The following is a 27,377-nucleotide window of genomic DNA, read 5'->3' as shown; positions in this document are numbered from 1 at the left end:
TCAGTCATTTATAAGACTAAACCAGCCAATTTGCAAAATTTCTATACATCACCCCTGAAACGTTTAAAAGTGAAAAAAGGAGTTCACTTCCGGCTATTTTTTTCCTTTGCGAAAAAATAGTGAATATTTCGAACAGTTTTTAGAATATTTCAATGGGAAATTTCGCATTCGCGGCGGTGATCCAGATGTTCGTAACGGTGACTGCACTAATAATCGGGATGAGGAGGTTCTTGCTTTGTCCCAAAGACTAGTGAAGTGCGCCGTTAGTGCATCCGCGATTTAGTGGGTGAAAGTGGGCACCGTTTAGCTGTCATTTTGTGAGCAAAACTGGATGTTGCTGATGGGGTTCTGGCTCACGCTTTCGGTGCTTGGGGGGTAAGTTCTGATTGTCGTTTCTTGTGGTTGACAGTCGAGTTTCGTCGGGTCGATGAGAGCGTCACAGCTAAAATTTTAGCTGGAAGTCGAAATTAATTGCAGTTTTAGCTCTTTTGGAAGATACTTATGATCATCTTCGGACGTCGCCGAAGGATGATGTCGCAACTGGAACTGTTTCGAAAATTTTAAAATATTATTCAGGGATTATGCAAAATTTTTTCGCGTTCCTGATTCAACAGTGTACGCCTTTACTTCGGGACAAAATTAATTCGAAATTCGAACTGTTTTTGACTTTAGCGTACGTTTAAGAGAAAAGCATCGACTCGGGAATCGCATTGTTTGGTTCTTTCCAAACAAGAGTGTATCTTTCAAGATTATGTGACTACCCTATAGAGTAAAACGCCTATAACCAACAAAATCAGTTATTTAATTCGAAAATTAATATTATCAACATCAGTTAAGATATAATGATATACAGTAACTAAGCATTAAAACCAATACGAATAGTAAAATTACCACAGATAGTTAAATTAACCCTCTATTCCATAAGGTTCACAAAGGAACACAACTCAAGATCCGTAAAATATGGCGTCATCATACTAGAGTTTACCATCTCAAATATATTTTGCGAATTTTAGCAGGTTTTAAGTTGGTCAGCAGGTGATCCTGATTTTTACTGCGTTTATTACAAAAGTAACTACTGTCTGCAAGTGAGTATATACATATGTACAATGCAACCCCTTGGTTTAGCTTAGCTGCTGATACACCTATGATTGTGTTCTGCATATACAGTCTGCCCCGAATGAGGATGGACAGCATGGGGATCTCGGAGACGGTAACAGATACAAAATGGTTGAAATTGGGGAAAAGTTGGGCAATTTAAAGTAAGTTAATAATCTGTTTTTATGCCGGAAAAAACAGGAAAACCGCCAGATTCGTTTTTTTCCGGATATCTTCGTAACCATTCGGAAATTAGCCGGTATAAAAACAGATTTTTAATTTGCTTTAAATTGCCCAATTTGTTGTGTCTGTTAGCGTGTCCGAGATCCCGATGCTGTTCATCCTTATCTGGGACGGACTGTATATCGTTCTGTCGTAGTATTTAAAGTTTTAATAAACAATTACAGAATTAGTTACAGTTCTGTATCCAAATTTATTTTCAAAAAGCATTTTTCCTATTTTTGGAAGTTAGCAACGCGCACTCGACATCAGAATTTGGTCCGTTTTTACAATTTAAAGCGCAACAACCCATGAGGTTGGCATGGCGTATCAGCTGTAAGTCGACAACCAAGGGAGGAGGAACAAGCATCATCCCAACTTTGTAAGTTGTCAGGGAAGAGATAAGGCATCTCTCGTCCTATAGAATCTAGTGCATTAAAAGCCAGTGAAGAAACCATTAGGAACGTTCATGTTACTGTAGGTGACTTGAACGTTTTCGTATACAGGTATCATCAGTTAAAGTGGGAGCGGGAGAAATGTACATGCGGAAGAGCAACGGCACAAATTTTAATACGCTTTTGACAAAGACCCACAGAGTGCCGCGAAGGCAGAGAAATCAATACTAATCTATAATTTGCCTAAATGCATTTTTATTTATATATTTTTTATAAACATCGAAGTGGACACGCCGGCCGTACCGACTCCGTGCACTTCGCTGGTCTCTGCCGGAGGCATATTAAAAAATTTGTGCAGTCTTTTTCCCACTTGCGCGATCCCCCGTTCGCACCTAAACTTTTGATATCTATATATTGATTTGGTAACGGCCGTGAAGTATACATATTTCCAATATTTTATTTGCCCATTTTTACTCTTATTGAATACATATAAAATGGCTCGAGTAAACCACAATCTTTTGTATCAAGCTGACAACATTCTATAATTAGTAGACTTATCACTACCTATGATACCTTCCTCGCTGCCCTTAAAAACGTAAACGGATTTCCAAATGCGCCAATTTGGCCTTTTTAACTGTATCTCGCCGAGTATTTTGTAATGCTCGGCAAGATGCAGACGCATATTTCGAACTACGCCGGCAACCTTCTTAATAACTCACTCCGAGGACGAATCATATTGTGCTTAATCTTATAGTGACATCTCTTATTGTATCGAATATGGTAATAATCAAGAGCAATGCCTTGACGAACTTAATTCCAGACATCATTTCAATTTTCGTTTGGACTCACAATTGAACAATCTCAAGTAGCAAACTCCTCATAGTCATAATAATTCTAAATTACTTTTCGTAGTTCAGCGTAACCGCCTAATTAACTACTTGTACTGACTAAAAAAAACCATATGAAAAAGATTCTTTACGGTACTACCTACATTTTTGACAATGTAGGTAGTGTCCAGAAATGCAACTTCCTGTGCTGATCAATTAGCGCATTATTTTCCCTTTTTCGGCATACCACAACAAATAATTCCTGGCAATGGTCCTGAATTTCGAAATGAAGTAGTCCTCAAGCTCATAACAGTAAAATTGCCCACAGATCCGTTGCCAGTTATTTAAAACATTTGACAATAGAGCAGGAAAACTAAACCAAATTACCAAGGCCCTTTTTTACTAACCGAAATATGACAAAACAGAATAGCAATATACCCAAATTCAAAAATTAAATTAACTCAAATTAATGAAACTTAAATAATAACCCAGGGTCGTTACCCTGCGGGGTGGAAATTTCCAAAATTGCAACTGACCACTGGACGTTAATAAATAGTGTTGGCTTAGAACCAATAATTAATCAAAATGAATTTGTCAAGGAATATGCGCATAAAATAATATTTAATACAAGTATATTAAAGCTGATTTGTCAAGAGGTGACTTGCGTACATTTATGAATACATTAGGAAAACGCAGTGAAATTCTACTTTAAAAAAGAATGCCCATCTTTAACAGGACTAGAAATAAACTGGTATTATCGAACCGATCAGGCACGCATTACGAAAAAGATGGACCAAACCGATCCAAAGGAAATCGACTTTAAAATAGAGCATTTCCAAAGTAATTAGAATAAGCTTTGGGCATACACGACGAGTCAGATAACGATTATGGAATCTGCAATTGATTAATTATAAAGTTCAATATCCAATATCACAACTATTAATTGACTTTAAAAACGCCCATTATGCAGATCGAAAAAGCACCCAAAAAGCTGCATTAAATACTGTAGATCTGCAAGCTTATTTTTCCAAATTTATGGTCATAAACAAAGTCACTGTGAAGTACCTTTGCAAAATCTTAATACCTTGCATAACTACATTGTCGTTCCGAAGGCCCCCTCCTAGGAATCGAGAATCTTGAACTGCCCCCGCCGGGATGCTAGTAAGTTTTCAATTGAAGCATCTCTTGAAAATATCTTTACGTTTGAACAAATTGGCATAAAGTGTTTTCAATAAGACTTCCAAGGCAATTTTCATTCTCGAACTTACTTTCGTTGAAGCAGGCACACAAGTATCAGCAGTTTAAATCGGAATGCAGGGATTGTGCATGTGGGAGAAGGACCGCGTAAGGTTTAATGTGCCTCCGACAAAGATCGACGAAGTGGGTGGCGTCGATACAGTGTCCAGATCTTTTACCGTTTCAGAATTTTTACAAATATAATTTCCAACAATGAAGTAACGATTTTTAAATTTGAAATTTTTCAAAATTTATGTTGCCGCGAATGCAGCGAAATCGATATTATGCTAGATTTAGAAGTGGAGACACCAGCTGGACTGGCTATGCGCCCCCTCCGTTGTTGGTCTTTGTTGGAGGCATGTTAAGTCTAGTGCGGTCCTTTTCCCACTTGTACAATACCCGGTTCCACGGGAACTAGTGATATCTGCATACCAATGCTTCAGTTTACACCCCGGGTTGACGTCAAATCACGAGTATTACACGAACATCCCAGATAAACCCTGCTTAGCTCCTAGCTACATCAACTATGCTTATATATAAGAACAATGCCTAGATCTTTCCACAACGACGAACACCTTTGTTAAAACATTCATGCAAATATCGAGGAATTCTATCATCCATGCGAAGATTAACTAATTAATCACTATCAGAACATTACAACTGCAAGTACCACACCTAGGAAACGTTAGAAAGGCAGTAAGAAATTCTACAGGATGTAGCTATGTCGGTTTGCCTAAACTGTACCAGGTTCTGTTCTATTCTTGTTTACGCAAGTGTCCCATTATTAATCGTTTTCTGTGATAAAAAAAAGAAAAACTTTGGAAACTAAAGAAAAATGTGAAAAATTGGAAAATAACGAAGTTTTTTGAATCGTATAAAACCACGTTTTTGTTTCTCAAGTACGTGCTTTCACGATTGAACTAACTAGTTACATTTCCATATACAATGTCAACCTCTCTCTTGATTTAACTACTGATCCAAACATGATTGTGATCTGCGTGAGCTGTGGTTACTTATGCGGTAAAAAAGCCGCACAATTGAGGTTCAAAACATATGTTTTATCTGGCATAACCCGTTTTAGTTGCAACTTTGAAGTGTATGTAAACGTACAACAAATGTAAATAAAATGGCAAAATAGCCCAAACATAAAACAGTGAGAAACGTAATTGTATGTCCGTACGATTATGTTTAGAGATTGTATGTGGAGAAGAAACGTTCCAAGAAATATTTGCATAAGGTCGATTATGCAAACAATTTTCCCAGTTTACATCTAAGATTTTACTTGAACGTACGTTGAAACCGTCTCAAGAAATTACAGTGACGAGAAAGTAGTGAAAAAGAATAGCGCTGCTCACGTATAGAAAATACTCTCAGTGAAAATCGAATAAATATTCACATGATTCGATTGGATGAGATTCGAATTGCGCCTTTGGCGGCATTGTTTTAGCCAAAAGAGCCGATTATAAAGATTCAGCGGTTCATGAGGTCAGAAGGCAGTAGAAATTACATTAAATGTCCAGATATAGTAACAGAATATAATATACATATACGTATGTAAGTAGGTTAGACCTACAAAATTCTCTAGTGTGGTGATATCGTATCAAACTTAAAAGCAAAAAATGGTATATGAGAATTTTTTGCCATGTGATTGATACGCACACTGTTAATGCTCAGTGGCTCTCGAGAAAAGAATCAGCTCAAGCGATGAGCATATACGTCTCTATTAAAATTCAACATAGCGTTAGCTCCTGATCAATACTCGGTAGGCAAAATACCATGGAGGAAAGCAATGGACAATCCAGTAGTAGCGCTGTCAGTGCCAAATTCTTTAAAAAGAAGATGTTTAGAACTTCATCCAACATTCCTTATCAAATGTAATAATGTTGGTCATTAGCCATTTCACCCTACTTGTAGAGCAAGATACTAGAATGCTAACTGTAAAGTCTCGCGCATTGTGCGACAAATGTAAGGCACATTTATGTCTCAACAATGAAAATAATTGTTTTATAATATTACAGAATGTGTAAAAATGTAAAGGCAAGAAAAAAGCATTTTAGACATTTTCGTTGTCTTTATATTTGAACCCAATCAGTGCATTGGTCCAAGGTTCCAGAGCCCCAGTAGAGGTATCTAGGTTCCATATATGTCGATTAGAGCATTAAACAGTAGCAAAAAAATCGAAATCTTTCTGAAAATTCTAAAGTGATGGAGATTCTAATTTTCACCCCCTTTTAAAATTTACGACGTTGTGTCGGAAATCCAAAACCCAATTTTATTACGAATTCATGTCAAATTAATCGCCTACCATATTGCATGAACATTTTTCTTTGTTCCCAAATGGGAATAATATCTACAGGGTCGACAGTTTTCGATAGTTATGAAGGAAATCTCGATAACTACAGGTAATAATGAGCTAACGGTAAAAACATACACTTTTTCAGCGTGTCATGACAAATCTGATGTTTTTAATTAGGTTTATATCAACTATGACTCACGTAAAAAAAAACCTTGATTTCACGACAAAAGTTTCTGGAAAATGGCCAAAATCGAATTTTTGCTCATAGCGGAAAAACACAAGACGACTGAAAATTATTAATTATTTCAATGGACTGTTTGCCACAAAAAGACGTCAAGAGTGCCCATTCACTTTTCTGTACCTCTCATAATTACTCAGATTTCTTACATAAATATCGAAATTAGTTCGCACTGCAGACGTTGTTCTTATTTGGAAATAATGTTTTTTCCTCAAATTGTAGACTTTCATTTTTTGTTTTGCCTTACTCTCTTAATAGCTTTGCAACATTAGTTTTTTTCGTGATATTTGTAAAATTCATGTAATAGAAGGTTAATAATTATTAGATACTATGATTCAGAAAATATGGAAACAACTTACCGCGAAACGTCCATTTAAGCTAAATAGCAATGCACCACCATCTCTTTTCTTATAAATATTGTTTTAAATAGAATAAACAAATCATGTTTAAATACATAAGAAATCCGAACGTTACATATGTCCAAATTAGGATAAAATCACCAATTGGCCAGTATTGGTTGCGTAAATCAAGCCTTGACCAGAGGTTGGCAGCCACCTAATGCAGTTAATTCTATTTTCGCGGTGTTGCTCGAACTCCCTAAGTACAGGCAGGCGATCTCCGGGCACGTCTTTTTGCTCGATTCTGTATATGCGGGCCATCATCTGCGAGAAACCATAAAAATCCGAGAATTAAACTAAGAAAAAAGCAATTTAATTACCAATCGATCGCTTATTATTATAGAAACTCTCCTGGTGACAAATCCCACGACCAAATGACGACTTAGCGGCGAAAGTGACACGGAAACTGCGTTCTGTTCGAAGCTTGTGGTATACAAACATTGACCTAGCGTTTCCCAACGAAGGCTGTATACACCTAAAAAAATGCTCATGGGATTTGTAATTTAATGAAGTTTGAACAACATACCTAAACGGTTGGTAAAGTTCAGATATCCCCCAGATGGCAAGAGCGTGACTAAAATGGTGCCGTCAGTTGCTATATCAACACTGGCGTCGTTATGAATTTTACATTCGCTGACCACTACGTTTTTCATTGCTGAAACGTGGAAAGTAAATAGTTGCATTTTTAATCTTCATTATTTCCAACGAGAATATTATTTAGATGTTTCATCATATATGTTTTTTAAATAAATATCATTATAATCACGTACAATTGCTGATGGCCGGCACCGTCCAATCAGATATGTCCCAAGCTTGGATTCTGTGATTAGGCGTGACGGTTGTAACCATGTCGCTGTCATAAATTTGTTCTCTTTGGGGTTCGTCCAGATTCTCGTCGAAGGGATTAACGCTAGCATACAAAGGGTGTAGGAATCGTGGTCTGAATAGGCCCACTCTTGAATTAGTCCTAAATGAAATTATGTGGTTTTTTTTCGTGCAAAAAGAACAGCGATATACTTCAAACGGCGATAGAAGAGCTCAATTTCTTATTTGATACGGTGAAAAACTCATTTCGATATCTATCACCGATTTTGATATACCGAGTAAAATGGAAGATTTTTAAGTTACCTTCGGGGAGCTAAGTGTGACAAATTAATTATCACGCACACATATCACAAACAGTTAAAAAAGAGCAATTACACTGAAGGACGTTCGCATTTTCCGAAAAGATAGTCGTAGGAAAATTACAAAGTTAGAGTCACCAATTGAATTTTGTAATTCTAGAACATTGCTAGCTACAAACCGACTGCCGCCACGAATATAAAAATGTCCTTTGGGACTTTGTAAAAATTCATCGTAATAAACTTTATAGATTTTTCAAAAAGATTGAAAGTTATAGAAAAACGTCTCTAAAGGAATGCTTAGACTTAAAAATCATAATCTAAGAAAATATAATTGTAAAAAGTTGGTACTCTTTTTACGACTCGCTGTGTATACAAATACATGTAAGGGAATGTGTACCTCAATTCCGAAACCCTTTCGGAGAATCTCTGCCTGTGAGCCATCAAGCGCTGAGCAAAGGCGAAAGGTTCAGTGACTGGAACGTCGTTCACTTGAACCGAGGGCACGTTCCAAACGCGGGAGGTCGATGGTTCAGGGCGTGAAGTTGACGCCAAATTCACATTGTTCGTGCGATACAAGAGAGAATTGGCTCGGGTCGGATTCCCATTATTTGAGGTATTTGAGCGATGTACAAACCAGTCCGGTTCTTCTGGATCATCGGTGTCATCAACATCGCTTGAAAGAGAGAAGTTTGCATGCATTACGGAAACCTCTGTATAGCGTTAATCGTATATAAGCTTTTGGAGCCTAATTCAGGTTATACCAGTAAATACCTTAAATCTTAGGGAAGGAAACTTACCTATTATCATTATTGCTAGACACCGGATTCCGATGTTGAGGCCTCTCCCTTGAAGTCGAAGGTTGGCTTCTACCCTCTTCTTCCCTGTTATCCGAATATCTCGTTATCAAGTCGTGTATAGTACTATAAAACGACTCGGTGAAGGGTTCTCCATTACCAGAAGCACTTGGCTGATTAGGAGCATTGTCGGAGCTCTGTTCCGAAAGATTTGAGTGGGAATTCCGGCTATGACTTCTGTTTATTGTCCTCAAACATCTACGCATAATACTACAGCATATTGAAAGTTGCTTTTAAGATCAGCTCACCTATTGATAGTGCCTAAAAGCTGCCTTCTGTCAGGCTCTTGCCGCGGCAGCATAGCATTTCGACGGGCAATGTATGTTTGATCCAAAGCCCTATGAGCGTGGCGCATTGTCAGTCTCATCAGTCGAAGACTCCGTGTTAATTGAGCAGAACTCCCTGTAACCTAAAAAAAAAAAAATTGGTGGAGAAAATGATCGCATCACTAAAAATATCTCACAATTCTGAGGCTAAATAAATTGTAAATCTATTTTTCGATTCGAGTCAATTTAATGTGCAAATCCACTCGTATCAATCGCCTCATGTGGTTAAAGTTCACTATTATTCCATACCGAGCAAAAAAGCTTTTTCTTGAGATTTCTAAGAACAGTGAAAGATCGAGTGTAGTAATAAATTGCGCAAGTCACGTTTTAAGTCGCACAAAAATAAGCGATTTATGGATTGTTATTAGAAAAAAGTTAACTCCTTTCTAAGGTAATGATACCATACCCTGTTCTGCAACATCTGAGTGCACAACTCGTCGATCCGTCTGGCTAGCGATTCTCTTTCCGGATCCAAATTCATGCCAGAGGGAGGGGGAATCGAGTCGACCACTTGGAGTAGCAGAAGTTCAGTCAAAAGTAGAGACATGGCAAACACACTGTGTATTTGCATACGCATGCTGTTTGATATGGGACCAGGTCCCAATTCCTCGATGTAGCGACTCAATCCGTCTACGATGAGGCTCAGAGTGTGCCGCGCTGCGTAGCTAAAATCCAAATCAACAATTCACGAAGTTCCACTCTGGAAGTAATTCCTTACCGTGAAGCTCCATCGTATGAAGCAGTTGTCGAGCCGACTTGACTGTAAGACGTTCGGGTATTACGTAAAATGCTGGAAACTCTGTTCCCTAGAACGCGGTTTATACGTAGGAGACACCCGTGTAATCTCAGTGCCAAAATGTGTTCCCCCAAGTCAACGGACGCGCTAGGACGCGGTGATGAAGTGCTGGAAGAATCTTGCGATCTTGTAAATATCCTCATCTGTTCGGTCAATAAGCGCTCCAGTCTAATTTAACAAATCAAAAATGAGAAATACCTCAATAATTTCAAATAGAATCAAACCTTCTAGTCATTAAAGAAAGCGTCGATGGATTGATATTAGAATAATTGAAAATCTGAGGTCCGACTGTGTAAGGTGTCGGCGTGTTTGATCTAGAGCCGCTTCGAGACTGAGAATTTTGCCTCGGGCCCCTTTCGACGCGATACAGGCAGCGTTTAGAGAACCAGAACGCCGGACGTCTCGGGTAGTTCCTAGACAGTCTGATGATATTCAACTTGTCTAAAATGGGGATTATTTCTGAATCCCAAGGCTAAAAAGTACCTAACATATCTTGAGGGCGGGTAAGTTTTTCGGTTCGTGGTGCGTCTGTGTTGCCCTGAAACGCCGGAACTGGGGCCCGGTTGGTCGTTACTAGAAGTGGTACTTGAGCTAGTGCCTAGTATTAAAATTGATAAATAAATTATATGAATTACTTCGTGAGCTTCAAAGCTGGAAGTCCAACATGTGTGACAAGCGGCAAATGAAACATCTTATGGACCCCAGTATTTTATTCACTTAGCTTAATGAAGATAAAAACTGAACTAGAACCAGCAAAAAACGATATTTAAACTTTAATACTTTAACTGCCGTCGTTGAAACTTTCGTTATTTAGTTTTGTATTGTTATTCATATAAAACTGCCTGCCTACTACCTAAAAAGTTATTTTGTCAATTTTTTATGATCAGCAATACTATAGTCGGGAGATAGATTATCCATCCACCTAGAAATAATGTAAAATAACGGAATCAAATCCAAATCACTTAAATTTAATATAGAATAAAATATTCAACATTAACAATAATTATCAAAAATAAATGAGACATTCTTCAAAACTGATGAGAGAAAAGCTATTCGTCCTCTAATTTTTTTTCTTTTACTATATCGAAGCAGTACGAAACTAATAACGTGGGGTAATGGGGTATCGTTTAGGTCTTCAAATGTATGGGCAGGAATAGTAAACGGTCGGCTCATCGGCCCTTATATTTTACCAGATCGATTAGATGGTCGAAGTTATTTACAATTTTTTTAATAACGAGCTAAATCATTTATCAGAAAATGTTTCGTTGTAAATTCGTGGTACTTTCATGATGGTGCTCTTTGCCGTAACGCCCGAATTGTACGAGAACGGTTAAACGAGCACTTCGCCAGTAGGTGGATTGGTCGAAGTGGTTTTGTTGCGTGTCCCGCTCGATTTCCAGATTTAATTCCTTGCGATTTTTATTTACGAGGCCACATGAAACAGATAGTGTATTTTACTCCAGTTGATACAATTGAGGAACTACGAGGACACGTTGAACACACCATCAGAACGATTCGAAATGATAGGGAAACGTTACTGAGGGTTGAAGAAAATCTTCAACGCCGAGTGCAATTGTGCTTTGAGAATAATTGTTGGATTTGTTAAATTACAAATCGGTGCAGAAAACTCGAATCTAAATAGTAATTGATCAATAATAATTTCGGCATTGTTGACTCACATCGTGAACGCACCATGCTGATTCACGTGTATACAAAAAGGGAAATATTTCTTCTAATCTTTCTCGATACTCGTACTGCAGTAGTGCTTCTGCCGTTTATAAGTAAAGTCGGTCGGTTAGTGCATTCTCGTTTTGTTAATCCCAGTTTCCACTAAATGTACTCATCATTTCCAACGGTAATGAAAGACATTTTGAACACTTAGTGTAACCTCCTTTGTCGGTAAGTCAGAAATTTAAATTATTTCAACAGTAAATAACGTAAAGCCCCAATAACTACCCCTACTTAGCTGTACGCGTTTATTGATTATACGAGGCAAAGAATTTGCTAGATATCTATGCGAAGGATCCGAAATGGCACAAGCAATTTTAGATGCCACAAGCGGCTAACGGATTTTTGTAACAATCTTTTAATGAATTCAACTGGTAAACTATACCTTTTACGCAAAAAAAGTTGCTTTTTACGAGTCCTATTATTGATTCAAATTATGGCACTTATTTCTAGGACACCTTGTATATATTTAGAGTCAATTTTTCCAACGTCTTCATCAGGAAAAATTTCAAGTTTGTTGTACTTCCAAATATTCCATATAGAAAATATTTTAATTTTTACCGTATTTAATTTGGATAGACAATGGACACTTTGAGTCCAGATTTGGCACTTGTACACTTTTATTTAGCACGTAATTTAATGAAACCATCCTTAAGATATTGCACAACAAGTTGTCCAAAATTGATAAACCTAGTTTGGTAATTTAGCCTTTCAGGTTTTTCCAAAATATCCCCACCGGTCAACGCGATTTCTCTTCTTATCTATGTATTGTGCTGTACTTTCTTAATATTTAAACAAGTTCGCGTTCGCACATGGATTGGTCGTAAATCGCAGCGGGGATTTAGATAAATTAATTCGAAACTAACCCAAGGACGTCTCAATTTTTCCGTACATCGATCTATATCTTCGTTGATTATCAACTATAGTTGATGAAAAAAATCAGCCATGTTCGATTATTAACATCACCAAAATTGTGACTTACTCGGCTGCGAGGGACCAGCAGCGGTGCCGGCCTGACTCTGCTCCTCTGGAGGATCACTATTGGGCACCGCCTCTTCGCTGGGAGACTCATAGGGACTGGAATCACTAATTCTGGTCCCTGCCATCATTTGACGCACACTGGACACCCCGGTCGAACGACTTTCGCCCAACAAGTTGCCATGGCGGACCATCTCAATTATCAATTGGCGCATTAATTGCAGTTGGGATACTTCCACCATTGCTCGGTCTATTCTCTCTATGCTTTGCACCTATATGGCCAGAAAAAAAAAACAAAGAGATATTAAATTTCCGGAAATATACCGACGAGATGGTTAAAAAGTAATTCCATAATCTTCGGGACGCGAAGTTTTTGGTAAATAAGTGTACTTGACATGCTGCGGAGATATTAACTGTTAAAATTTTATTTTGCTTCTATCGGTTCCTTAAAATAACATATCTCTGCATATAAATAAAGTCTTGTACTATCTACAATCATAATTCAAAATCAGACATACCTGTCTTCTTAGCAGTCTCGCCTGTCGCTGAATATGCGAAATAGTGAGGTGAAGAGAATTCATCAAAGGCGACATACTCTCGTTCGTTTCCGAATTATTTGGATTGCGCGGATAAGTGTGATCTGCAGTAACAGCATGAAGCGACATCACGTCTGGGTTGACCGGTGACACCGAATCACTATCATTTGAAGCCTGTAAATCCCACTAAAGAATCAGTATCAGCAACAGGGAATAAATTCAAATTATTCCAACCTCAGTGCGCAAATCTCGGACATAAAACCCGGGATCGTTAAAATTCCATCGAGGATCGCTGTCCGATCCACTGTTCCGGCCTTGTTCCGGCGGATTCGGCAAGAGATCTATAGAACTTCTCAAGTTCCTGAGGATCGAATCCGACTGAGACATGATATTTTCCAACCTAAATCGCTCAGTTTTCACTAGCAATTCATAAAGCTCAAAAACACGAACTAACCTCTCGGAAAAGTTATTCAGCATATCGCTAGATTCCCCGAGACGACTGCTCGCTCTAATATTTCTCACGTCAATTAAAGAGGACTCCAAATCCTGCATTATATTCGAATACATTGATCCGATAACTGAATTTTCCGGGCTCAAATTAGAGCTCCGCGGGGCAGATTCGAAATGCAAAACACCTTGGGGTGACGGAGGAGGGAGATCTTCCTCGCTGTTTTCTCTCTCCGCGTAGTTAATCAATTCATCCAACACGAGAGAGGGACTTCTGGGCGGTCTAGAGAAGCCTGCAATTTTTTTAAGTGTAAAAATAACCGTAGCTTTAATATTCATATACCTGTTCTTCCAGTACCCGAAGCATAATGTGGGTTCCTCCTAAACCTCGTCCTGGTATAGTTTACCCTTGTGGGCATAAATGCCGAGACGCGGTGCGAAAAAACTCTCCTTCTGCTCGGTGAACTCGAACTTGACGTATAAATGGTAGAATTCGTCGTACGAGTGTCGGTATTGGGAAAAGTGCGGGGATCGCCGATTGGGGGCGATAAGGAGTAATAGGGGCTCGTAAGCATGTGGCCGTGAGTTGGGTTTTGTGGGCCGGAAAATCTGAGAAGAACCAAACGATTTCATAAAACAAATCAAAATTGTATATGCGTAAACAAGAAAAACATTTGCAGTTAAGAAAAGATTTGAAGTAAATACGAATATGACGGTATGTTACATTCTTCATGGTCATAGCCTTTGAACAGTTAAAGTGAAACGGGTTTCACCTTCCTAACGTTTCTCCCAATATTTGATTCACATTTCCATGAATTTTTATGCAACACGCCGTCATAGACATTTACTTAATTGTTATCCGCAGCTCAACAAAGTTATTACCCATAACCTGTAATTCAATGGTATTCATAATTTGACTGAGTTACCTCCGATAAGGGTAATCTTCTCTCAACTGTTCCCTTTGACTGCTGGTGGGGGAATCAAACAACATGTTCTCGATACTTTCGCCGGGAGGTTGTGGCAGTCTCTCGGCATTCATCGACCATAAGTGACTCCTTGTAGGGCGTGTTCTTGCACTTGTGGCATTAGATGAATTATTGCCATTACCGGCTGACTAATAACGGACATTTTGTTTAAATTTTCCGATCAAATGAACGATTGCAAAATTACCCCTGAAGGACTGTTGCGCGATTCGTCGTTCCACTCGATTTCAGTTAAAAGAGAGCTAACCAATTGATCTAATTCCGCTCGATAGTTCCGCTCACCACTAGCGGGTGCTGCTGGAGAAGATAAAGAGGTGGAGGAGTGGGCAGAATTCACCGGAGGACTTGCTGGGGAGTCTGGCCATAGAAAAAGATACCTTTTATATTATGAACTTAAAAGTGGTGGAAATTATTAAACACCTCAAACTTCGAGGAAATAGCTAATTTCCACTATAAGTTACAAGTTATTTAAAAAATTCCTTCTAATTTTTCCAATTTATAGACTATGAATCACTTGATCAAATTTGACGGTTAAAGTACACTCTTAAAACCAATCCGAGTTAAACATTGATATTTTTCTTGAATTCATTGTACCACAGCGAATGGACACTGGACTCATTTACAGGGTGATCCACATTAAAAAAAATCTCGAACAACTTACCGCTCGCCAAAAAAGGATCGACAGGGCTTCGACCTGTGCCTTGGGAATGGTCAATATCCGAATTACGACGGTTCAGTCTGGTGGGTGATTGACGGGTTGCATCATTGTCTGAACTACTGCTATCAGTCGAACTTTCAATGCGTAAAGGTCTGCGACAGTGGCGCCGCAGAAACACGGGACACATTTGACGAAAACGCGTTCTAACGTGTTCGCGACTATTTTCAAACAACCTGGAATAAAGAGAGATTCGTGATAAAAATATTGATGATTAAAATATCTTTAAAGGGTTTTTTAAAGGTTAATGCATTGAGATATCTCCCTAGTGACATCCAATAAAAGATAACATAACGTTCTTTTTCCACTAGTTCGCCCGCTAGAAAACACCATTAGCAAAAAATATCAAAATTGTAAATTTTTACATAAAGACATTCATAGACCAAATTTATTGAAAATCATTATTTGAAAGCTACTTTGATCCAATCTTAACAAAAAAAATGAAATAAATTATACTTTTTGACAGAATAGTGATATACTAGATTTCACGGTTAGTATTTAAATGCATTAGTACAGATTACGCTAAGAGCAGTAAAAAATTATTGAAAATCTACATCTCAGAAAAAACAGAAGCGTCCTTAATTCACCTAATTTCGTCTAGTACTCCCCTGATTTATTAAACTTGGTACCTAACAAATTAAAACTCTAAAATTTTATTATAAAATATATATGTATATAAAAATTAGGTATCTTTTAAGGAATGAAATTTGTAAGGCGATTTAATTGAAATTCGAGAAATTCTTAAATACCTTATTAGTTCTGGTCTATCAGGAGGAGGTACGGATCTTATAATCGGCAAAATGCGGTTCCTCACTTCTTCCTCTGCAGTTCTTCGAATGCTCGAAAGCAAATCATCAACATTTTGTTGGTTATCTATCAAAGAAAATCCGTCCATTAACATTTTTCACACTTATTCACACCTTAAAATCATAGAAAGAAAATTATTTTTCGATCACAAGACAAATCACAAATAAAAATTAACATGTTCGCTACCACGCTATTTTTTGATGATCTGTTCATGTTATACTTCGTTTAATTTTTATGGGAAAAATTGAAAAAAATTCAGTCACATCAAGTAACATATGGTAAAATTTTCTACAGAGGGCCAATATTTCGAAGCCAACTGCTTCGCCAAATAATGTTCCCTTCCTTATCAAAGTGGATTTTTTTTAACAAGCAACAGAAAATATATTCAGGGTAGACATTGTTCCCTGGGACACCCTGTATTGCCGACTTAACAGATTAACCACATCTAGAAATTGATTTGATATCGTAAATAGAAACCAATTCCACCATTTGAACGCCAATTGTCCACATCACATATCTGTGACTTAATATACTTTTGCATTGGATATCTTTTACGTACCTGTTATGCGTATTTGACGCGTGGGAACGAACGTGTTAATAATGGTACGAATCCTTTTTGCTTACTTCTAATATTGGTGCCTGGACATGATTCATAAAGCCAGTTTGAAAGTTCATGGTAGCGAAGCAACTCCATTCTTACTGTGTCGTGATCTGTTGAAGACGAAGGACCAGTCCCGTCCCCATCCGTATTTTCGTGCGACGTTACTTCTGAAGAACCTGACAACAATTTTTTCCATTTATCATGCATGCAAACACCTCTTTAATGGATCTTTTTAAATGTTAAAATACTAATTTAAAACTGTCTCAGGTTAACTTTTGACTATATTTTAGCAAGGAATTATCTAGTGACACAGCAAAATAAAAAAATTCTTTTTTCATAGAAATAATTTCTTTTTCATTGGATAAAAGGATTGTTATGAGTTTTAAACAGAATGTACATTGCGAAACTTTTCTAGAAAAAAAATGCAATAATTTCGACTATCTCAAGAATTGGAAAAAAAATCAAGGATAACTCTGTAACAAAACGTCGAATAAAGAAATTGTTCAAATAAAAAATATTCATTTTTTCAAAGTTGACAAGAATCTGCAAAAAAATACGAACTGCCACTTGGGAAAAAAAGTTTCCCTTGAAATTACCTTAAAATCACGTTTTGGTTAAAAATCTCCATAACATGACCCCCTCTTTACCAAAAAACTTTTATTTGAAACTTTTTTTCATACAACGTACCGCTTTTGAGTAATCGTCAATCACAGTTGTAAATGAAACATCCTGTAGATTTTTCCGCAGTCATTGTTTTCTAAACCTTTCTCCGAGTAAACTACACCTGAATTTATTAGAAATTAAGAGATACCTATGCCAGATATCCTTACCTTGGACACTTTGTATATTCGAAAATCTCACATGAGTCAAAATACGTTGATTTATAGATAAAAGTGAAGATTTTATACTTAATGTTAATTGTATTTACTCACCTTCGGTGTTTAAAACACTTTGATTTCTGCGTCGAAACTCTTGAATCCTCTCTCTGTTGGCTCTAATGTATTCCGCGAAACGTTCGCCGTAACGATTTCCAGGAGCTGAAAGTTCGCGATACTATATTTTAGCTTTTAGAGATTTTAGAGGAAAAGAGGAAATTAACATTTCGTGGTCTGATAATTTCCTATGAACCTTTCATTGGTCGCGTCAAATTTAATTACATCAGCGGTCGCACACGATGGAACGTACCAATTCCAAAACATATTAAAATTAAAATATGGGGTTTTGTTTTAAGAACAACTCATATTGTATATATAAATATTATATTTTTCAGTTAATTAAAGAAAAAAACAATATTTACAACATTGACAAAAAAAGAACAAAATAATTGCTATTCTTATAAATTTATATAAATGCTATGAATAAATAACGATCATATAAGTTAAATAAACAAGATTACATATGTAGATCCTCTACATACATAAGGTTAATATATAACATAAAAAAAAAACATTTTCTTTGCTCTCAAAAGCAGCATGCAGACTGGAAACTAAAATTTGTCATATTAGTGAGCAAAAGATTAACGCTCAAAACATACACTATGTGTTCTACACACATACATTTGCCGCAATCCTTGCAAGAATATTTTGTTTTCCTATTTTTCTTCCAACCACAATAGCTACATCTGCCGGTTGTACCTAAAGGAGGCAAATTTTTGGTTTCTTCTTCACCTAAGTTTAAATTTCTCGAAGCCGCCGTGTTATAGTTTTCGGGATGATAGTGAGCATGGTTCTAGCCATCCGATGGTTATGTAACAATGAAGATAACAACTTAAGCAAAAGATCCTCTTCTAGTCAATGTCGAATTTCAATCTTTTGCATTATAAATTACAAAAGAATTAATCCCTGCAACATTTAGTGTACTATAAAATATGACCATGGACCACCGTCTTGTCCCACGAGCAGTATCGGATTGCGCAAACAGTTTATCCACGAGGTTAACTTCTCCTTTTGTTTCGTTATATCCGTGAACTATTTCAGGCATCGTTGAAGATAACAACACATTTTTATTTTTCTTTAGGATGTATAATACTAGTGTACCTCCACAGGCAAATCCGAACATACTTGATCCTAGTGGACGTTCAATCCTTTGTGTAAATATATCAAGAATTTCTCCCTTATTTTTTTTTCTCATCATTGCCATGAATGTGACTCCATTATCTTTAAGAGACTGTGCAAGAGTCGCACTAGAAAACCAATTATCACTGGTAACATTATCGTTTGTTCCAAAAATATGTTGACAGTCTTTGCACCACTGACTTCGCGCTAGTATCTAATTTATATGGACCATCCTTTTGCTGCCCTACATAAATTTCCATTTGACTAGTATAAAACATTTTTGCATCAGATATAGCAAATATTTTAATGCCACATTTATTTGGCTTATTTGGTATATATTGTCTAAACCCACATCTACCTCTGAAAGTTTCCAACTTTTCGTCAATTGTGACGTAATCAGAATGACTATAATACTGTTGCAAATTTTGACTGAAAAGGTCAAACAGATTCCTTATGGGAGCTAACTTATCTATAGCAAGCCTTTCCTGGTACGTTCTTATATCATCAAACCGAATAAAGTGCGTAGTAGTGGGCGAAACCTTCTGAGGCTCATTGTGAGACGAAATACTTCAAATCCTGTTCCGTCCAGCCTTCACAAATCCTCGGTATTTAACTGATTGGCCTTTTTCACTCCTGCAAGATATAATAGACCAATAAGAACTGGCGGAATTTCTATCACATAAGGCAACCCTTATCTGAGGATAATGGGTACCCGAATTTAGCCGTGTCTAGTGTACTAAAAAGTAATGATGACACACATAGTCGTGGCATAAGGGTATATTACAGCCCTATCCGGTCTGAGATACCGTGTTTGCTTCTCTAACACCTATAGCAATCCCCAAACGAAGGGTAAATGGAGCACTAAATAAAGAATAAACTATGCGAAAGGTGCATAGAAAGAAGTTCACGAGTTTATCCGATCATTTAAAACAATACTGATTTAAGTATGAGTCGGTCTACGACCCCCGCGCGACCACTGAAAGGTTAAATAATGAATTGATGAGCAATTGGAACAATGGCAAGCAAAACATAGAACAAGAACACAGAAAAATAAGAAGTTTTTTCCACAAAATTCAGAGTTCAAGACTTTAAGAAGAAATAAAGTTTTAAAATAGAAACTTACGTCCGCTAGCATGGGGGTTTCCTGGGGGTCTCACATTATCGTAATTAATTCCCGGGGGTGGCCCACTACCTATAAAGTTTGTTTCTGTATTAATTATCTGCAATATGAGTGCCTAAAATCTCAAAAATACGATCTTTCAGGAATACTGTTCAAACATGTTTTTAGTGGTACTTCTTCAAATAAAGTCGCTAGTAATGATCCGTCATATGGAAAATATTCTATTGACCATAAAAAAAACCAAGAGTTGAAGATATTTTTACACACTTTAGTTCTTCAAAGTAATTCATGACATTAAACTGTAATAGAGCATAAACGTAAAACATGTGACATAATTTTTACTTCAACGATGCACTATTAGTGCATATCTGCCTTAAGTAAACTCATCCAAAATATCGTCGACATTGGACGGTATATTATGCAGTATAGATTGTTTACTCATGAATTTGCGGTGCTTTAACATATCTTTATAAAAAATCTTACTCAAAGTGTTCAGAAGTGTTGCTCTCCTTTTAAATAAACGTGATTTTTGGGTGGAAGGCGATACTGCTTCAGGTCGGCCACTTTCTTGTGATGTCGAAGATACCCTAAAAAACATCAAGTTTTTATGACTCATTAAAAATTACAAATAATGAAGTAAATATTTCGATACAAAATAGTTTCTTACAGAACTGTTTATCGAGACAGTAATAACGAAAATTAGACCAACAACCTAATTTTTTTCTTCAAACTCCTGAATCCTACCTCTCAGGACTTAATCTTTCCAAACTAACAACTAAAACTCGCTGATCTTCGGCATTAGACATGGCTGATACTTCGGTAGAAGCATCCGTTTGAGGTGGTTGAGATATCTGAGGTGATGTTTCTCTGGATGTACTGCTATCACTTGAAGCTGATTCACCATCGTTTCTTTTAAACCTAAAAATTTAGGAACGTTCTTTCATCGAATTTGTTTTTATACGTTCAAAAATAGTAAACTATGGCGAACATGATTAATATATACATACGTATAAACCTTGGCCGATTTAGCCACCCTTCTATCAGTTCTACTAAAACTCTTACCTTTTTTCATCATTCCTCTTCAGATCCGCGCTCTCCTCTGATTTGTGCTTTCCTGATTCGTTAGTCTGGGTTCCCCGAATTGAACTTGGTGGTTTCCGAGCCACCGAAAATATCCTACTGGGAGTGATAAGGCATTGTGAATGTGGAGCCGAAGAAGGTTCGCCAGTGCTTGGAGATACGGCACCTAAAACCATTCATGTTCCGAGTTTAGACTAATTTAGACTCAGTAGACATTTTGTTTTTTCCAAAATTTTGTTTATAGGGTAATTAAGAATCCATTCATGATCCTGTCCTACCTATTCAACCATTTGTAAGATATTTCCGACATAACAGTTCAAAAATTTCGATTTTATAGCTATAATACCAATCCTTTATTTTTAAATTTACTTCAATTCTAAGGGAACGTAGAAGCCATAACAATCAATTTAAAATGCCATTAAACGTTTTACAAGTTTTCAAGCCACAAGGACACTCCTAATCCATTTCGGCGCACGATAAGAGGATTAAGACAGCCATTCCATGAATTTCGAATATTTCACTTTGTTTTTAGTCTGAAGAATATTTTAAGTTACATTGACTCTAAACTTGAGTAGTGCATCAATTACAATATCACTAAGATATACTGCCCTTCACCCAAACAATTGTTACCAGTTAAAAGCAATTTTTATTCTCCAAAAATGGATTACAGTGTATATGCTTTTGCGATCAAGCATTATACTGTTTTAAAACCGCGAAACCACAGAAAACATTTTTATAAGATTGTTAAACAAAACTAAAACGCCTGTAAGAGAAATCCACAAAAATAAATTTGTAATTTATGCACAAATTCTACAAAAACCAATAATTTGACTTACCTTCTTCCCGAGTACCACTAGCCATTGATGAGGTACCAGCTTCAGAAATCCCGATTGCCTGAAGGCCGCTGGGTCCTGGCAATGAAGGATCACGTTCCGATGTTCCCGCAGTTTGAGTACCACTGTTAAAGTGACTTGGTTCCATTGGATCTGTTCCTCTATCGATCTATCAGAAACAATTAAAACTTCACTTCAAAATTTTTTAACGGTTTACGTGATGTTTTTATAAACAAAAATACACATAAATGTTCTAACTTTAGCCTTCGCAGTTCAAAATTACTTAAATTTTTACCATAGTAGGCGGGCGATACAACTGCAAATATCTATGCACCAGACGTTCGTACTCCCTCACTAAATTTCTGTAGCACATTGTAATCCTTCTCTCCCTCTCCGGAATCGAACTGTTGTCTCTCTCTTGCGAGGTTGTTTCGACGCTCATCGCCGGTTGCTGCCGTACAGATTTTGATAATATTTTAATTAATTTTAACGGTTCAATTGGAAGTAATTACCGGGATTGGTGCATTTCCCGCTGAAGTTACCAGTCTTTGAGTGATAGTTCGTCTGTAAGGATTAGCGCAACGCTCCTGCCGGGGGACCGGCACAGGTGCTCGCACCCTTTCCCAACGCGTTTGAGAGCTGTTTGCAATGCCCGTGATTAATTTGTGGCCTAATTTATCAAAGGCCACGTACCTAACCTTTTAAGAGAACAAAAAAAACAGGATGTGAAAAATTTTGATTCAGCTGATTGTGAATAAACAATACCTTCTCTTTAGGATTATTGGTTGAAGTCTGAACGAACGGTTCAGGCTGGCTCCAGTCCCAGAAATAGATCTCATTAACCGTTGCTATCACCAATATTCTATCGTTAGGATGAAAAGCTATAGAAGCTATAACAGATTGTGAAGATGTAGTCCACACCTCACTGCCTCCCTAAAAATTATCCTTCATTTGCAACCAGACAAGTTGAGAGATCAAATTGTTTACAAAAAAATTGCCATGCACCAAAACACATTATTAAGACTTGCAACTCTGCAGGGCTGACAAAAATCAAGATTTAATAGTCCATCTAAGTAACATAAATTTTCACCAAATTGTCCAATATTTACCAAGTTTTTATATATTTTCATAATTTACTCAGGTCCTACAAATGTCAATATTTGGATTAGTTTATGAACACTCAACCAATATTTTGAAGGGATAGATACATACCTTGCAAGTAGATTGTAAAATACGTAGTACATATTTTTATTATTAAAAAAAGAAAAATTGGTGGTAAATAAACTAAACAAATCAATAAGTATTTGTGTACCTGCTATTGAAACGTTTAAAACCCTACGTTAGAGATCTAAGTAACTGTGAATACCTGCGTTAGCCCACTCAATTCAATAGAATACATATTGCTCGTAGTTTGGATTTTTGCGTGTGTATCGAATTAAGTAGCATGTACTTGTCTAGGGTGTGTGGGAGAGAGGATAATATTCAAAGAACAAAGACACATCTACAATATACATATCTTCTACAGTCTAGTCTAACGGTTCGCAAAATTGATAATGGGAATGTAAATGGATTGAATAAAGATTATGATATGAACGTATATCTTTGAGTTAGTTATTTGTTACAATTTGTGTTCCGTATAACTATAAACAGTTTTCATGATTTGGATTTTACTTTTTTAAGTGTTTATAAATTTTAGTTTATAGATTAATAGTTCTTCATCTCCCTACTCTTTACGGCCTTTGTTATACTAGCTCCTTGATTTTAATTTAAAAATATAAAATTTTTGAGGCGCTATTGATCAGATTTTATTTTGACTTTGAATTGATTTGATGCATAATATTCGTACATATGACGCATATGCAAAGATCCAAACTGCAAACTTTACATTGTAGTTGAAGATAGAAGATGAATAATGCTTTAATTGATTTGCTATAAAACTACTGATGATTACATTGCAAAAATATATAATTTAACGTAATAGTGACATGACAGGTAAATAGATGAAACATATCATCATCGTGAGAAAACAGTAAATTGCCAAATATGTTTCGGTATTGAGTGAAAGCATTAAATTATATGACTTTTAAAAAATATTAATTGCGAATCTTATTTATAGAACTTACTTGATTTTATTAAGTTCTTTTAGAGAAATAAACTTCTGACAAACTATTTTGTGATGCAAATATTCTCGTGAGCACTTTATTTAGATACAGAGCTCAGTAGAACTATGAAATAATGCTTATATTTATTAAACATTTCATTGAATCAAATTTTTTTTTTACAATTATTTGGTATATTTATCTGTATTAAATAATGAAAACAACACTAACAACAGTTAACCAATAATGGTATTACAGAATACAAGGAATTATAAAAAAAAGCATATCAGATTATATTTAATATTTAACACCAATAAAAAAAAGCAATCATCATAGCAATATATTCTGCCAGCTCTGCAGATCTCATTGCAAAACTCAACAAACAAATTACTAATCTCACGAAAAAATCTGAAATTCATGGAATTCAACTTGCATATATGATAGACTTACATTGAGATCCCAAATACGCACTTGCCCTCCCAAACACCCAGAAGCTACAATCTGGTCTGAAGTAGGATGAAACGCTATGCACCAGGGTGTACGCGGATGACCCACTAATGTTTTAATATTCTTGCCGCTTCTCAAATCGGTAACATAGATGTTGTGATTTCCATGGGTAGATGCTACTCTTCTGCCATCGGGGCTGAACACCATTAAGAAGGTGGACCGAGGTGAACCAGGCATCTCACAGCGCTTAAATTGAAAGAAAAATGTCTTTAGAGTTTTAAAACATAAATAAAAATTGAAGAATAAGACAGAAAATAAAAGATTAAATATTCTATAACTAAATATTTTTTTCCAGAAACACTTGTTGGTAAATAAATTTAGAATCTTTTCATTAAAAATATTAAATTCTATTTTTAAGACATTTATGATTATTATAAATCGCATTTACTTAGTGTGTTCTTAAGTGTTAGATACAGCTATCAAAGCTTATCTCCAGATATTTAACTCAATACATCCAGAATTTTTAAGTTAATATGAAGTTAATATAAGTATATCTCAATATTCTTTAAATAATGTTGGCAATTTGAAATCATTTAACACACCTTAACACAACTTCCCATATCATAAAACTGGACGTTTTCAAAACCCATGTTCCAATCTATATGACCTCAAAATCTTCAGTAATTATAAAATATACATCTTTTCTTTAATCAAACTGATAAAATATCAACTTATCTGGATTTTTCTTAGGTTACATTAATGCAGGCATTAATGACACCACATTATCATCAAATACAAGGAGTTTCATGTCTTAAGTTTAGCATTTAAAATTGTATTCTTGATGATAATTATAAAGAAAGTTTAGGGATATGTCTACACTAAACAAACAACCATGTGAATGAATTACCATTTCATTAAGTTTCTCCTTGATCACAAACTGTTCTTCAGCAAATACATGCAAATTTTCTCTGCTAGTAACATTCTGCCGGTAGCCACCCACTTCTCTATTCTGCAGTCCTCCAATGAAATCACTTGCAGTGGTATCCTTTGGTGATTTGGCTAGTTGCCGAAAAATGTCAAAATCGTCTTTACTCATTTTTTTTTTATGGTTGTGTCCACATTAATATGCAGAGATGAGTAACATCCTTCTGGAATAAAGTTATAAAATAAATACAATTCTCTACCACAGTTTGTTGAAATCAAAATTCATTAAATTATACAGCCATATGTCTTAATTAAAATCCTAATAATTACAGTGCTACAGGATGGCAAGATTTGATCAGGCATTTCATTACAAAAAGTAGATATACAAGAATATTTTGACCACAATTTTTAAGAGTGTGGTAAGCATAAACTATTTGCCTACTTGTACAAAATGTTTACTTGAATGAAAGAGGTGCATAATGTCAATCTGAGGGGTAATCTGTATATTATGCCTCCACAACAAAGCACTACTAGAAATCAACAAAACTGTTGAATTCCAGTAGTGCTTTCAGATAAGCATGGTATAAGATCATTTAGATAGGTATATTTCTAGTGTATCTGGTTCTAAATTGTCACATAAGAACTGTATTATTACTACTATTTTCATTTATATTTTGTAAATACTATCATTTTGGGTTTTGACAAAGAAAACAGAGTGCACATATGTCATTATCAAAGTATACCTATTTTGCAGCACTAAATTATTGGCAATAAATTCCAAGAGAAACATTCCTACCTAGACAGTCACTCTGTATTCCTTATTCAAATCAAAAGCACTGTAAGCACATTTGGGTTGGTAAATGTCTAAATAATTAAAATATAATATCATAATTTTCTCCAAATGTAAAGATATAATTGTTTTTTGTAGAATTGCAGACTACAAATATAGTAATCTCAAAAACATATTGTTTTTGAGAAAATGTTAAAAGTCAACAAGCATTATTGGAATGGGTAATACTACATAAAATATATAGCAATGTTATGTAAATGATTATATTTGAACATACTGATCTCTGTCACTGATTATTTCCTAAAATGTGGTTGTAACATATCAAACTAAAGCTGTCTGATGGTACCACACCTTGTAACCTATAATAATAAGATGCATAACCACATATAAAATCAATTGGCCCTAGCTTTAATAACTATGAATCATGACAAAAATAGCTACAAAATCAAACACTGATAATTTCAACTATTAAAACTTAGAACATCAATCCATAATTAATACATTTTACATAACATTTTGCTGAGTTAAATTTAAGTATTATTCCAAGATACTCTTACGTTTTTATAATAATTTGGAAGATGTTTTGATTATATCAGTTTGTCTAAATTTGCTGAACCTGCAGGATCGACAATCCAGAAAATTTTTTGATTTCTTACTTTCTCTCAAATTACTTGTTTTCCCCATAAATTACACAGGTAGGAAGACAGTTAATACCCCTTTTCAAGCTAAAATTAAAAGGGAATATCCAAAGGGTTGGGCTGAAAGGTCATTTTTCAGCTGTATCCATTGTTTTCTTTTTGATGAAAATTAAATTGTTTACTCACTTTATAGGCTCACTAGTGACTTTCATTTTCTCTATGTATTAATCTACACACCACCAGGTTACAATCACCGCAAAGTGTTCATCATTAAACTTAAAAGTTTGATATAATTTGAGATCTGGACACAAAATTTCCAAAAGCTCTATTCTTCACCAAATGCACACTTAACTTTTCACTGAGGTAACACGTTGATTTGACGTTTGTGTTTGATGTTAATGACATTTCACAGGCGGTTTGACCACCGATTGATAGGTGTATAGTAACCAGTTTTTTTACATTTTTGACACAATAAAATATTTTTATTCGTAAAAAATGGAAATAATATAAAGCACTATGTCAATTGAAAAAGTTAATATTAAAGTTTTAAAAGTAAATTTGACAATTAATAGTGTTGACACTTTATTTAATATTTATTATACTTAATTAATAATATATAGAAGATACTTACAACGATGTAAAAGAAGTTAACGTAGCATTGATTTCTCCAGTTTTGTTCTCCTTTTTTTGGCAAAATACTAAAGTATGAACTTGCGGTAAGATTCAGATTCGTAGTAAAACTTGAATTAATTATTTATGACTTTTTGGCTTGAGCTTCAAGTGTTGTACTCCT

General features: G+C 35.8%; 2 protein-coding genes and 1 pseudogene across 6 annotated transcripts in view; 1 reads left to right on the top strand and 2 right to left on the bottom strand.

The window, feature by feature from the left end:
• LOC136339721 (large ribosomal subunit protein uL10m-like) overlaps positions 1 to 27,377 on the top strand; it is a 236,614-nt gene that overhangs the window by 193,882 nt on the left and 15,355 nt on the right. The window lies entirely within an intron of this gene.
• LOC136339823 (uncharacterized) lies at positions 784 to 27,356 on the bottom strand. Of its 5 annotated transcripts, none has more exons than XM_066283351.1 (33): positions 27,216 to 27,356; positions 25,140 to 25,380; positions 24,236 to 24,478; positions 22,452 to 22,619; positions 22,199 to 22,384; positions 21,982 to 22,137; positions 21,690 to 21,855; positions 20,836 to 21,019; positions 20,518 to 20,691; positions 20,257 to 20,360; positions 19,777 to 19,845; positions 17,532 to 17,636; positions 16,623 to 16,775; positions 15,941 to 16,064; positions 15,138 to 15,367; positions 14,664 to 14,833; positions 14,420 to 14,607; positions 13,837 to 14,102; positions 13,501 to 13,786; positions 13,281 to 13,446; positions 13,029 to 13,232; positions 12,515 to 12,782; positions 10,288 to 10,402; positions 10,029 to 10,217; positions 9,727 to 9,972; positions 9,415 to 9,673; positions 8,931 to 9,091; positions 8,626 to 8,880; positions 8,226 to 8,501; positions 7,475 to 7,671; positions 7,231 to 7,359; positions 7,025 to 7,179; positions 784 to 6,968 (listed from the first exon to the last, which is right to left on the bottom strand). In XM_066283351.1, the coding sequence occupies exons 2-33, from the start codon at positions 25,326 to 25,328 to the stop codon at positions 6,792 to 6,794; spliced, it is 5,958 nt and encodes a 1,985-aa protein (XP_066139448.1). In that variant the 5' UTR covers positions 25,329 to 25,380; positions 27,216 to 27,356; the 3' UTR covers positions 784 to 6,791. The 5 variants fall into 5 exon arrangements, with proteins under 5 accessions (XP_066139448.1, XP_066139446.1, XP_066139445.1 ...); XM_066283349.1 differs by having other exon boundaries at positions 27,212 to 27,352; XM_066283348.1 differs by lacking the exon at positions 27,216 to 27,356 and adding an exon at positions 26,771 to 26,959.
• On the bottom strand, positions 17,912 to 19,424 carry LOC136339647 (piggyBac transposable element-derived protein 4-like; annotated as a pseudogene).

The sequence above is a fragment of the Euwallacea fornicatus genome, chromosome 6 (genome assembly GCF_040115645.1).
Source record: "Euwallacea fornicatus isolate EFF26 chromosome 6, ASM4011564v1, whole genome shotgun sequence".
Lineage (NCBI taxonomy): Eukaryota > Metazoa > Arthropoda > Insecta > Coleoptera > Curculionidae > Euwallacea > Euwallacea fornicatus.
The sequence above is the reverse complement of the archived record's forward strand: the minus strand, read 5'-3'. Positions and strand labels throughout refer to the sequence as shown.

Excerpts from the sequence above, each read along its gene's own strand:
- LOC136339823 (XM_066283351.1), bottom strand. The coding sequence starts at position 25,328 with ATGAGTAAAGACGATTTTGACATTTTTCGGCAACTAGCCAAATCACCA. Across the intron at positions 15,368-15,940 it reads GATAGACCAGAACTAATAAG|GTTGTTTGAAAATAGTCGCG; the intron begins GTATTTAAGAAT and ends TCTTTATTCCAG. Across the intron at positions 12,783-13,028 it reads CGAGACTGCTAAGAAGACAG|GTGCAAAGCATAGAGAGAAT; the intron begins GTATGTCTGATT and ends CTGGCCATATAG.